We start from the raw sequence: 14,551 nt of genomic DNA on the forward strand, positions 1-14,551 counted from the left end.
ACCACAGCATTAGGAAGGTTAACCACTGCTCTAGATGCATGTGAACACAGCCTTGAGAAAGGAAGCTCACAGGGTGGCAATGGCCCCTGCAGCCTCTGGGCCCCCTGCTTCTCTGAACCCAGCCCTGTAACCTTCCAGCTCCCAGGCAGTGTTTCTGCTCTCACACTCTGATTCAGCTCACCAGCCTCAATAAGATGCACTCAGCTCCATGACTCTAGTGAACTGTAACTTCTTCCCTTGCTCATTTTGTTTGCATTCTCTTTATGACAATTATGCTCGTAATACTGTTTGTGTATATAAAGAGGAGGATCATGTCTTAGTCTTCTTAAATCTTCTTATGGACCCAGCCAAATGATCTGCAGGGTACGCTTCAATAAAACTGAGATGAAGGCTTTTCAATAATATGGTAATGTTATGGGTATAGCTACAGATCATAAGATGTACATCATACCTAAGAAATAAAGAGCTGTTAAATTTAGAAATGGAGGTGGGGGTAAAATTCCCACCCAGATCCTAAAGTTAAAAACTTCACTCTTTGCAAAGTCTATAGACTGTATATCTAACCCACCAAAGGAAATAACTCAAACTGCCCAAGAACTTTCATCTGCTTTTCACATGAGCAATAGTAGGCCTACCTATGCAGTGTTTAGTGCAAGCAGTTTTGCTGACTGGACAGTTACTATCACCTTAAAGTAGCAGGAACCATGGGGTAGTGCCTGCCTGTAACCCCACATTCCAAATTGGGCAGCTAAGACAAGAGGATACTGAGTTTGAGGCCAGCCTGGACTGCACAATGAGACTTTTAAAAAATGGACAAAGAAGCTTATCTCCCAAGGTCACCTCTGGTGGTAGAGAGAACATTCTATTCATGAGCTCTACAACAGTAGCTCTGTTTCCACATTCATATCTCCAAATGTACAGCTACTTTATCACTTTCAAACACTGATTCCTTCCTATGCACAAGTCTATTTACTCTGTTAATGTATGTTTTGAAACCATACTCACTACAGGTCAAGTTGCTGTTCAGAACCAACATTTTGTCCTCAGCAGTCAGTCCTGGCTTCCAAAACTTGGCTACTCAGGTCATTTAACCCCACTTGCAAAGCCCACCTATATTACCTAGTTGACTCTAGGAAGCAGTCACACAAAAGCTAGCCTGTTTCTTTTCAAGTTAGTTCCTTTCGAATCTGCTGCTTTTGCGGTCTTTCAAAATCTACTTGTGCCCTCTGGGACTGCTGGCATCCATTATACTGGTCAGGCTCACTATACTGCATTCTAACTAGCCTTCCCATATTCTGTCACCTCCTGTCCCACTACACCAAAGTGATGTTCTAGAACTACTTATCAAGGAATATGAAGAACCTGAGGTCCAAAACCACATAAGTTACTACTAATAAACTTCAACCTCCAAATTCCTCCATTCAGCCTGAGTCCAATTATTAATATGAAAAGTTCACAAATAGCCAAGATTTTAGAGTACATTATCAGTAAAGCCCCTTCACAAAAATAAAAGCCCTTTATTGCGAGTTACACATCATTACCAACAAGGTAACTATAAGAATGGATGCTGAGACAACTATAATCTGGTATTTAGGGTGAATACAGTAGATAGGCACTTAAAAACAATATGGGGCCCAGTATGGTAGCACACACCTTTAATCCCAGTATTTGGGAGGTAGAGGCAGGTGGATCTCTGTGGGCTCTAGGCCAGCCCAGTCTGCATAGTGATTTCAGGCTTACCAGGACTCAAATAAAACCAACAATGTGGGGTCAAAAGTAGGAAAAGAAACATAATTTGTGTAAACAGACTATATTTTGTAGCCTTGCCTTTAATTTCATGTAGAGATGAAATTTTGCTAAAAAACTAGGAAATTTCAGAAACCCAACATTAATGAGCTGGTCTTAAAATCCTCAATTTTCCAAGATGAATTCCAAAGAAAAAGCATAAATGGAAGAGGGACCCACACAAGAGCTCAGATATCATATGCACTCAGTGACTGGTCCATGCCATTCCTGGAACTCAGTAGGTCTCCAGCAGCCCACATCCAACTCTATTCCAGAGATACACGCTACTCCACATGGGTGCAGACCGGCCTGTCCCTGGTACCTACTCTGCATCTCAATGAACTGTAAATCTGAGCCATTCTGCAGTCCTGCCAGGTCTCCAGATGTGCCATCGCCTCTGGAACACTTCTGCCGTTCTTCCTCTAACTGCAGCTTCAGTTTTATAATCTGAAAGGAAAGGAGAAGTCACCAGCGAGATCAGTGTTGGGCTCAGTCTCTCTACCTTTTTTTGGTGGTTCTGGGGTGAAGCCCAGGGATCGGACACGCTGACAGAGCTGTAGCCATATCCCTCCTTTTTACTTTGAAATAAGTTCTCACTGAGTTGCCCAAGCTGGCCTTGAACTCACTCTGCAGCCCAGGCAGACCTTGAACTTGTGATTCTCCTTCCTCAGCCTCCCAAGTGGCTGTACCTGCAGACCTGTGTGTCACCAGGCACGGGTGGAAGATAAGTGTCTTGAGTTTGTATGTGTCCATGCATAGATGGAGGCCAGAGGTCTACAGCACATGTCTTCTTGAATTGTTCTGCACGTTATTTCTGAGACAAGGACCTCACCAAGCCTGAAGCTAATCAACTTGGTCTGGCTGGCTGGCCAGCCAGCCAGCTCCAGTGACCCTCAGGTGTCTACCTCTCCAATGCTGAGATTCCAGATGCACAATGCAGTGCCTGCTACTGGCAATTCGAATTCAGAACACATTTGCACAGCCAGTGAGTGAGTGCTACAGCTCCCAACCCCAGTTCTCTACTAAAGGCAGCAACTGGTCCAGGGGCCATAACATACCACAAAACAGAGCCTTCTTATTAGCAAGTCATACAGATCGTTCAAACACTGTTTTTCCTATGAGAAAAACAACTCTAGGCATTTGATATAAACTGACATAACCAGAAAGAAATGATCCTCAGAAACCAGGTGTCCCAATAAAACTTGTGTGTGTTTACATAACAGTACATTTTAAAAAATATTTTTTCTTACTCTTATTGAAATGAAAGTTTTCATGGGTATATAGGGCTCCTTTTCTCTATTTTTTAGATATATTGAATACTTAGAGAACTTTAAGTCCTTGAAATTGGAAGCACAAGTGGCTGGCTTCCCAGTGTCTTTAACTCTGCTACCAGGGACTAAAAGGAAGCTGAGCACCAGTTTTGCACTGTCCAGTCGGAGGGCAAGTACTGACTGTGGACTCAGTGGATGCTTGCTTCCCAGGCACCTCTGCCCTTTGCACACACATGGGTTTGCCTTGAGAATTCCGTTATTATCCCATCATTCTTAGCACATTCTTCTTCAGCACTCGTACCCAAAATCCCTGGACCATGCCTAACCTGACCCCCCCCACACACATACACACACAAACTTGTCCAGTGCCTCTGGAAGCATCAGGCTGCCACCAGCGGCTCCTGCCACCGCCTCATCTCAGAAACCGCTTTTCACCTCAGTTCTCTCCCAGAGCCCTGTAGCCTAGCACTGCTTTCGTCGTCACAGCCTCCTACCTCAGCCTGGAAATGGAACAGTGCCCTCAGGCTTTCTTTGCTGTTGCTGAACTGTCCTCTACTCAGCCTCCCTAGAAGTTCCCCTTCTTAAGCTTAGCTGCTGAGATCACATCTAACTAACTCACATCTTCACTGGTGTACTGGGCCTCTGTCATGTTCGCTCCCGACTTGCACTCCCAAAACTACCCCCTATCTTGGCCATTTCAATACACATCTCGAGGAGGGACATGCTCCCATAATACACTCCAGTTTCTGAGACACCTCCCCTTCAAGGGTCCTGCCACCAACTTCTTTTTGCCCGAGCCTTCATATAACCTATAAAAACAGGCTTCAACATTAGATAGCCATACCCCCTAGATTATTTAGTTCCACATACTTTAACCACAACTATTGATCACCCCGTTCATTCTCTTTATACCCTAACACCCTTGAGCCACACTCACAGTCATTAATCTAGTCTTTCCACTCCATCTGATCTCTACTTCCAGGTCCTCTCTACTACTCATTCAGCTTAACTTCTAGGTCCAACCTGATCACCAGGGTCTTACGTGCCCACCACATTTCTTGTCCTGGCTATGTCTGTCTTGACTACATGCCTGTACCACACATCTGAATGTCAATAGAGAAACACATGATAAATGTGTTCAAGGAAACTTCACATATAACACAGCTTAATTCTGTTGCCTGACCTCTCTCTACTAATGTCTAAGACATGGATTTTTTTTTTCAGATAAACCCACAACAATCTGATTATTCATCCAAATATCCTTCTTGCCATGAATAATGTATTAAACAGTAGAGTATCATTTGTCATTTGCTTACTTACTGAATAGGAGTGAGGAACAAGTGAATAAAACGCTTAAGTTTTTCCAAACTAAGGACTAGGAATTTCTAGAATCAACATGCTTTCATGCTTGAAAACTTCTAAACACATCACTCAAGATGTTAGAGAGAAAGAGAATAAGAAGCTTCCACAGGAAAGGAAAAACATCACCTATAAGAGATCAAATCTCAAAATTATTATTGAGTGTTCATGCACATACACAAATACATGCTCTTTGTTTTTTTTGTTTTCATTTTTGTTGTTGTTTTTTTCTTCCTTTTTGTCCCCCCAAGACAGGGTTCTCTGTGTAGTCTTGGCTGTCCTGGAACTCTTTCTGTAGACCAGGCTGGCCCCAAGCTCACAGAGATCCTCCCACCTCTGCCTCCTGAGTGCTGGGATTAAAGGCGAGCGTAACCACTGCCCGGCCAAAAACACACTCTTATGGATGTCATAGGACAACTTTAAGGAATCAGTTCTCAGGTTCTACCTTTATGTGGGTTTTAGGGATTGAACTCAGGTCGCCTGGCTTGCACAACACACTTTACTTGCTGAGCCATCTCACAGACCTGTGTCTTCACAATTCTGAACAAATATCTTCAAAAACAGGACAATGAAGAAATATTTTTTTAAAACCCTGAAGGAAAGTGACACTTTCAGGCCTTCAAGGTCGTGGGAAATTAACAGCGTACATGGTCTTTCCTCAGGAAGCTACTGGAATATACACCAAAGCAAGAGTGAATGAAAGAGACAGGAAGAAAGGCTGAGAAAAGGGAACCCAACCCAAGGTACAGGCAGAAGGACAGTCACACCAGTACAGGGTGAATAAGCCACTAGTTTGGAATGGACTGTCTGAGACTGAATGGAACCAAGAGGAACCTGCTGTGTATCTATCAGAAAACCCTGAGTGGGCTTAAACTCCTGCTTAAAATGGGCCAACCTTATGATAAACACAGAAAAGCAGGCATATGGAACAAAAAGAAAAGCCATCTAGAACAGAGGATGGTCCTGCCTCAGCTTGATTGGGCCATGCTTTGTTGAGTCCCATGGGAGGCCTTACCCCATCTAAGTGGAGACAGAGGAGAGGGGACAGGGTAGTTGCAGGGAGGTAGTGGAGAGTGGGAGAAGAAGAAGAAGGGGAAACTAGTTGGTATGTTAAATAAGAAAAAATGATGAAAAGAAAAAAGGCAGGCAACTATTACACCCACCGATATTTGTAACGAACATTTCATTTATTAGCATTTTACTGCCTATCTTAGATGAACTAATGGTTTTAGATGAGCAGACATCTTACCTGTGACAGGAGCTCCTCCTTTTCTCCAGCAAGTTTCCGTAGCCTCACATCTGGAACAAGTGGGGAAGCTGTAAAGTGGACTTGGAAAGGTGCTCACAAATAGCCAGCATCTACTAAATTATATCGTTTACATTCTGAACATGAAGAAGCAATCAGAATATTCCCCAAACAATCTCACAGACGGTGACAATTATGACACCAAATAAAACGTCTGCTCCCACAGCAGTGGCTTTCTGCCTAGAGACAAACTGGAGTCCAGAGGAAACCATGCTTCTGCTGTTACAAAACTGCAAGTTTTTCCCAGTTGTCGTCAGAAGTTCCCAACCATGGTGGACAGCAGGATATGGAACACTAGTGGGACCCAGGAGTGCGGAGGGGAGCCGCATACCGCTGGCAGCAGCGGGCCTGTGATGGCTACTGTGGGAGCAGCAAGTGAGGCACTCGAAGACTTGTGGTGAAACTGAGGGCCTAGTGCATCAGAAAACCTGAAATGGGCTTAAAGTACTGCTTAACCCTGTGGCTAACTTAGTGACGAACAGGAAACCCAGGCATAGGCAGCCTGCACTCCAGCCTGAGGGAGATACACAGGGCTGCTTCTGCCTAGGCAGGAATAGGCCTCTTGGACTGAGGAAACACTGTACCCCAGAGCCAGACATTGTTATCTTCAATTCTATACACTATCAGGCTATCACAGCTATGGATGGGAACCAACAAAATGGTAAACTTGTTTTTGTTGTTGTTTTGTAAGTAGATTGTATGGTTTTTGAGTGTGTGCCTTGTAAATGACATCATGTCAAATGCCAAAGATGAACATACTTGCAGGATTTTCCCTCTAGCTCACCTGCATTCTCTAACTCACCTGCATCTTCTATCAGTGCTCAACAGTTAACTGTATTTCTAGAATTCTACAAAAGACAACATGCCTACTAACTTTAAAATATTTTAGCTTGTGCTGTTCTTATACTGCCTCATACTCCCCTTAACACACACACACACACACACACACACACACACACACACACACACGAGAAAAAAAAATTTAAAAAAATTAATGTAAGCTGATGACACAGTATCTATCTGTGCTGTTTTTCTTTGCCTAGTAGAAGATTTGTTGTGGGGCCAATTGCTGGGCCCCTTTGTGACTCTCTGGAGAGGTGTCATTAGATTCTCTAAGGATCACTTTTAATAGGCCTGGAAGCCCTGTCCTAAAAGTCAGAATCCAGTGTGTGTCTTCTCCATCATCCATTTCTTACCTTAAGAAAAAATGCTGTCAAATAACTGTAGAGCCCTGGGATAAGCTTAGCATCTAAATCCAGGTGGGCCAGGAAGATGCTAAACAAATGCTAGCAAGTCCCCGACAGCCCTGAGCTCCCCTGGGATGGGCAAACTGTACCAAGTCTGTTTTAAGTGAAAGGCAATGTGCACACACCTGCAATGCTTCATCAGTGCTAACCCACATTGCTGGTTTCCCAAGGTCAAGAATGTCGGAGGACAGTATGTCTAGATTTTTGTCTAAATAGCCCATATACTGCCCCCGCCCCATACCCTAGGCTAGAAGCCCATCATCAATCCAAAATGAAATAACAAGCAGTGTCTCACCTAGTGGCCCTTCTCCTGCTGACTCCAAGACCTGAGCAGCTTCCTGAGACACAGCAGTAATGGCTCCAACCACAGGTTCATGATTGACCTCACCATTGGGAGTGCTGTCTGGGATTATAACTAAGCCATGTTTCTATGAGGAAGAAAAGAAAAAAAAAAAAAAAACTTGCTGTTACAAGCAGTGACCCATACAGAAATTGTAAGTTCTGTTGAGGCATCTCTGCAACAGTGTTTGCCATGGGTAAAAATTCGTTAGAATTAGTTATATGATATACCTCTGTGGAGGAAATAACTCAATCCACCATCATATCGAGGCTGTTGTTTATGGCCAGGAAAGAAATACGGCAGGAGCAGGGGAAGAAGGCCCAGGCTGACATACCTCTGCTGTCTTCACTGTCTTCTGCAGGTCAGCCAGCTCCTCCCTGAGCACATCTCGCTCACTCCTGAGGCAGGTAATGTGTTCTTTCTGTTTCTCTAGGGCCTGGTTTTAGGCAGGGTAGCAAGGGAAAGAACAGCATAGAAAGAAAGCAAGAGAAAGGTGACTACTCCAATAAGCAGGTAAGGCCTCCAAGCAGAGTGTTAGAAGTGTGGAAACAGCAGCCAGGAGAAGGAAGCAGCAGCCAGTGTGCACAGCTGCAGAAGGCTTAAACAGAGGAGCGCTCATGCGTGAACTTGGCAAGACACTCATCATGTGAAAACCATCTTTACACACAGAACTTCCCTGCCTGACTTCCTCAGGGCATTTTCATTTGGTGAACAACAACAAACCCAACACATTTCATTTCACCTTAACAAAAGCAGTTTAGTTGAGAATATGTTTGATTTAAGAATAAAGATGTTTGGGAAGAACAGCAAGTCTGGATAAGTTATGTAAATGCTGGCTGTCTGCTTGTTCTCCAGTGTTAGCAAGGTACTCAGCTACCACTTGGCTCAAGACAGCTCAGCTCCAACCACCTACCATGGTAACTGGCTTTCTGATAAAATTTAGTTAAAAATGAGAAAACACAAATCGAACACGAGCCAGCTGGGTAATGGGTAAGGAGTTTCAAATCTAGCTGTAGGGACTTGACATATCAGAAGCCACCCATCTGACACTCAGACCTAACAGTGGCACCCACTCAGGAGGCACACTGGGCATGGCAAGTTACACTGAGCATCTGGGAAAGGCAGTAACCTGGCTGTTTTTACCGAACTCTTCCACTATTTATTTCTCTTGCATTTAATGTTTTATCCAGCATTAGCCCAATAAGTTAAACCCAAAAAGTAAGTCAACTTAGTTACTGATGACTAGAAAGTGCTTAGTGGCTATCCTTGTTACTAAACAGAGGGGTCTCATATTGCCTAGGCCGGCCTTCAACTTGCTACGCAGTCAAGGTTGACTTTCAACTCCTGTGGTCTTCCATGAGCTGACATGCCTGGCACTGACTAATTCTTACGAAAACCATTTTAATCCCATCCTGTGACCAAAGGGAAGACGAAAGGACTGCCAGCACCACCACTATGCAGCACTAACGGCAGACACTGGTCTGGTGAAGCTCACCCTCCCGCCCTCGGTAATGCACTTTTATCCCCGTCCACAGTTACAGGAAACAGCAGTGGAAGAAAATGAGACCAGTTCATTTTATTCTGAAGGCCCTTGCGTATAGTTTTATATCTTCATTCTGCTCCCTCATGACCATCCCACATAATGCTGGGGAGTATCCCTTAGGCAAGCCCTCTCCTCAATTTTCACATTGCAATGTCAATACCTACCTTCCTTTCCATAAGTGGCAAAAATCCACACATCTTATGTATCCCCAGTTACCTGGAAAGTGAGTGACTCGAGAGTCTAGATTCTGAAGCCTTTAACACTGGTGGCTGGGGTAAACCACCTTAACACAAATGCAACACCAGGACAAGAATATTTCCTGTCCTAAACCATGTGGGTTAGATGTGTGTTAGGAACACGCCAGTCGCCTGCACCACCGGTTAGAGGTGTGTTACAAAAGCATGGCATGCAGTTGTGTTGTAATCATGACATGAAGAGACATGACATGGTCTCTTTCACAATACACTGAATACAAAAGACCTCTCAGGAGTAGACCAATCTCAAGTTAAGAATTCTAGCAAACACTAGTACATGGCTCTTGTGCATCCTTCCACAATTACAGTACTGGGCTCTTGTTTTACTTTTAGATTTTAAATTTTCATCTTCCTGTAATTACAGATAGGAAAACAAAATATATCCTTTGTATTTGTTCACTTTACCACAAAGCCTGAAAGCTACTGAAATACCTTCTAATTGGGTCAAACATATTTGTTCTAGATCTGAAATCCTCTGTATTGCCTGCCACATCGCCACTGCCCTGCGCTGCTGGCAGCAGTTGTCGCGCGGCAGATCTCCAAAGAGTAAGAAGTACATCTTGGCAGAGATCTAAGTAATTCTTTGTCAAAGATGTAACTTCTCATTTTAGCATCAAAAAGCCACATAGAGATATGGAACAGGCTAAAATGCTAGGCAAAGGGGTTAAATAACTGCAGTTATTGAAAATGAGAATTAACTGATGCTGAGCTGGCCTAGAGCTCAGGCCCTTTTATATGTACTACTCTACACTGAGTACCTCAAAGGACTGCAAGCAGCAAGGAGTAGAAGGGCATCAATAAAAAGGAGAGATGGAAGTGCCTTTATGGTCACTGTAGCACAGACATGCCCTGGCTGTAATACTGAACTACAGCATTGTAAGATGTGACATTTTCCAGCAAAAGGTATGTGGACATGTATTGCTATCATTTCTTACATTTGTATGTGAGATGTATCTTTCAAAAAGAAGTACTTATTATTATGTGCATGGTGTGTGCATGGGCACACCCACAGTAGAGCTAGAGGACCACTTTGTGGAGTCTTTCCTCTCCTCCCACCTGTAGGTGGGCTCTGAATATCAAAGTCAGAGCATCATACTTGTAAGGCAAGCACTGTACCCCACTGAGCTATCTAGGCAGTTCGGAAAAATTTACTCTTGGAAAGTTAATTACATCTTACAGAAAAATTCAATAAATCCTCAGGCAATTAAAAGCCAAATAATCTATATTTTAGCCATCAACATGTACATTGATACATTTCTTTCTTTTTGACAGGTTACACTGTCAATACACAGGCCAGGTTAGCCTAGAACTCACAAGATCCACCTATCTGCCTCTTCCTCCAAGTTCTGGGATCAAAGGCATGTGCCACTATAGCCAGCACTAGTATGTCTTTTTAGTAGGAAAGCCAAGGTCAGTTTTAATGAGCTACTTTATGGGTGTGTGTAGTTTTACTCTAGGTAATCAGCTAGTTCAACATAATCAGTTTAAATGCTAAGAAAGCCATACAAATGAGAAGCCCCAGGCATCCTGACTCATAAGATGGCCATCCCAGACCGTGTGTACATTTTGAACTTTTCCTCCACAACCTCCTCTGTGCACCCACTTCCCCATAGCACTTCAGGTTCCCAAGGAAAAACGTGTATAAATTAAGTAATTTACAATTGCAATGTCCCCTGGGAAGATTTTCTAGTTTTGATGGAATTTTGGAAATTTGGTAACTTAAGCTTCAGAAAATTATCTAAAAGTCCCTTTTGTTCTTTAAATCTCGGCCCTATGGAACAGGGATGTGACTAGTTTTGCTACCCTGCGGCATGCTTGGAGTGTACCTGCAGAGCTAAACACAGCAGCAGCTAAGGCATTTTCCTTACCAGGCCCCACGCTGGGGAGGGCTGGGTTATAATTAGAGATGGATAATTAGAGATGGTGTCATACTTTGGCAACCCTGCATCTTACATTCCTATTCATTTCCAAAATTAAACTGATTTGTAATCTCTTCCTACTTTATTCACTAACAATTTACGAGATAACATTTTCCCCATCTCCACCTCCAACTTCTTTGATCCATACTTCTGGAATGTAAACATAGCCAGCTACCCACAGAATTTGAATTAGATGCCTGTGGTTTCTCTGAGATAGGAATCCTTGGGGAATAACACTTTTTTAAAGGTTTCATTTTTTGGGCTTCACAAGCATGGAGACTGGAAAGAGAATTCTCTGAGCACATTATCAGGGTTTCTGTTTATTCATATTGTCTAAATTTGCTTGGTCTATTCCTCAGGAATGAACTTCTCCAAAGCCCCATCTCCTCTCATACCCCAATTGTTTTATCTTTCCAAAGCAGGGTCTCTTGGAGGTCAAACACCTCTTTTGTTATGGTATCTATTTTCTGCTGCAGGCGCTGATTCTCCTAAAGAAGAAGAAGGGGGAGGGAAATAATACAAGCAGAAAGAAAAAACAAGGGCATTAGAAGAAGGAAAACAGAACAAAAGGGAGGCAGATGAACTTTAAAGGGAGGAGGGAAGTCTAGGTCGACAGAGCAGGGAAAGATGACCGGTGCCTCACTGGCTGGCCCCACAGTAAGGGAGGGAGGACAGTGGATTGCAGCTAAGAGTGTGCTGAGTGTGCATGGGCCCTGGGTCCAATCTCCAGCACAAGGAAAGGGCAGGGCAGATGTCCAAAAGGGTACTGGGAAAACCTAACTAGTGCAACAGCAGCTCAGAGGCAGCTGGCCAGTCTGCGTTTCAGTGTACACACAGCACTCCTGTGTGTTGTATTCATCCCGTGATAACTGCTTTTCTACCCAAACATGGAACTTGTATCTGCCGAGGGAAACTTGTGTTTGCTTATGAACAAATGATCCACACACAGCAAACTGAAGATGTGAATATTGGTAAAGGAGCACTAAAAAGAAGGACAGACATCTTCAGCTTTATCACACTGATTTTCTGTTGGCAAAAACTGAAATATCAAGAATATGTCCCAGCTACACCACCACTACCACCACCCCCGCCACACACACACACACACACACACACACACACACACACACACACACACACACACACACACACACACACACGAGAGCCTAGAATCCCCTGGGGTAGGGAGTCTCAGGTGAATGACTGTCTTGATTGCTAATTGATGTGAGAAGCCTAGCCCACTCTACCACTGGCTGGACAGATGATCCTGGGCTGTATAAGGAAGCTTTATAAGCAGTGTAAGCTTCAGCCAACCAGTGAACTAGCTAACTAGCATGTAGGAAGGTGTCTTCCTTGGTTGTGAGTGAGTTCCCAGTTGAAGATGACACTGTGTGGAATAACAGACTTTCCTGTCTTCGGGTTCCTGCCCCGACTTCCCTCAATGATAGACTGACCTGAAAAAAGAAGGGAAATAAATCCACCCCCCACCCCCACCTAACTTGCTTTTGGCTATAGGTGTTATCACAGCAAGAGTAAGGGCAACCAGAGCAAGTGCTTATCCAAGGCCTCTCACCATGTTTTCCCTATTTCTCACTGAGAAATCACCAGCAACACTTTCCTACTCACACAGTCTCTACTTGATTGTGCAAATGTTAATTCTGGAGACCCAAAGGCATTCATTATATGTGACAGACTCAGTTTTCAGTAGTTCATGATCAATAGCTACTGACGTCCAAAAGACAGAAATTGTAAACATACAAAGACTAAGACTTTACAAGTTTGTATCAAGCATTCTGGGCTTGTTTTTCAAGAAAACACAATGATAAATTACAGAAATACAGTCTTACTATGCTCTCCCATGTAATTCCTAATAAACCCGGAGACAGTTAACCAGGGCAGGGCGGTGCACGGATGCTCTGGACTGCTGTAGATCACCCTCCTCGGCACTGCAATGCTGCCTTAGGGTGGCACAAGGCTCCTCTACCACAGAGAGCTGATGCCTGCAGTGTAAGGTGAAAATCTTGACAACTTCCTCCCTTTCTTCAACTACTCAAATGCATCAACTTGATTGAAGATCAAAACTCTTACTCCTCAAGAATCATGTCCTATAGCATGCCATGCATAGTACCCAAAGGGTATATTCTATAATGCTTCTTCTCTAACTTCCTGTGACATCTTTGGGAAAGTACTTAAGAATAAAAGACACTGGCCAAAAATCCTATTAAATGGGGGTGGTGGTTGTAGAATTTGTAAGCATTTACTTTTTAAGCTTGCCTTTATATTTCATGTTGGAAATTTTTTGAGAGAGAGAAATGTTTACACAAGTAAACTCTATAGCAGCAATTCTTAACCTGTTAGTTGCAACCCCTTTGGGGGTTAAGCAACCCTTTCACGGGGGTCACCTAAGACCATCAGAAAGAACAGATACTTATATTAATTCATAACAGTAGCAAATTACAGTTATGAAGTAGCAAAGAAATAATTTCATGGTGGGGGGTCACCACAACATGAGGAACTATATTAAAGGGTCACAGCATTAGGAACGTCGAGAACCACTGCTTTATAGCATTCTAACATTCTCCCAACAAGCACACCACCATGCTATCCAACTCATCTAGTTTACAAAATCAATTATTTCCACAGTTCAAGTACATACCTCAATAAGCTCATCTCTCTGCCGAAGGCCTTCTTTGAGTTCATCCATTTTATGCTGCAGCACACTGCACATATGTTTCTGTCTTTCTAACGCCTGTTATTAAGCGAATGTTATTGTTACAGAAGTCATGGGATACAAAGCTGAACATATGTAATTTAGCACAGAGGCCAAGTCTAACATCCAGACTCGTGCCTGGATAGATCACTTGAGTTTGGTGAGATGGGTCAGACTTTCATCTCCATCCTCCATGATGAAAGTAAGAAATACAACAGAAGGGACAGCAAAATGTAGGTACTTTTTAAAAATGAGCAACTGTAGAAGCAACTATTTTAAATTATTCCAAATATAAACACAATAAAGGGTAAGTAGGACAAGAGACTACATAAAAATTAAAATTTTTAGAATAGCAAAAGCTACCACAAAGAAACAAGCTACACAAGAAATTACAATTTGTGTTCAAAGACAAAGATATATTACTATGTATCCATTTGGAGAACTCCCAGCACTGACAACATGGACAGCCAGGCTAAAGCCCAGGAAAGGAGAAGGGAACAGCTGCAATATGAAACATGCTCAAGGGAGAGAAACACATAGTAGGTCATGTGACAAGGGGTCATCACACACAGCTTACAAAAGAGGATCCCGTGGATCCACCCGCCATGGCTCCCTATCACAGACACTCTAGTAAAAGCACAGAAAGACCCCAGCAGCTTGGTTTTCTTTACAGGATGACTTCTGGATGTCCGTGAATCGAGAGCTGGTGAAGTAAAGTGTCTGCCAATAAATAACCAGAGCATGGATAGGAGTGCAGATCTGTGTGCTGCAAGCACAAATAGCACCTAGAGTGGGCTGCCATTTTCTAAGAAAGGAG

At 43.3% G+C, this 14,551-nt stretch overlaps 1 protein-coding gene across 1 annotated transcript in view; it reads right to left on the reverse strand.

The window, feature by feature from the left end:
- Positions 1 to 14,551, reverse strand: part of Lrrfip2 (LRR binding FLII interacting protein 2) — a 98,377-nt gene that overhangs the window by 1,771 nt on the left and 82,055 nt on the right. The window contains exons 21-26 of the mRNA XM_051203266.1: positions 13,681 to 13,773; positions 11,420 to 11,512; positions 7,643 to 7,744; positions 7,264 to 7,396; positions 5,665 to 5,714; positions 2,112 to 2,232 (exon numbers count right to left, since the gene is read on the reverse strand). Of these exons, the coding sequence (XP_051059223.1) occupies positions 2,112 to 2,232; positions 5,665 to 5,714; positions 7,264 to 7,396; positions 7,643 to 7,744; positions 11,420 to 11,512; positions 13,681 to 13,773 (592 nt within the window). The remainder of the gene's footprint in view (positions 1 to 2,111; positions 2,233 to 5,664; positions 5,715 to 7,263; positions 7,397 to 7,642; positions 7,745 to 11,419; positions 11,513 to 13,680; positions 13,774 to 14,551) is intronic.

The sequence above is a fragment of the Phodopus roborovskii genome, unplaced genomic scaffold, assembly GCF_943737965.1.
Source record: "Phodopus roborovskii unplaced genomic scaffold, PHOROB, whole genome shotgun sequence".
Classification (NCBI taxonomy): domain Eukaryota; kingdom Metazoa; phylum Chordata; class Mammalia; order Rodentia; family Cricetidae; genus Phodopus; species Phodopus roborovskii.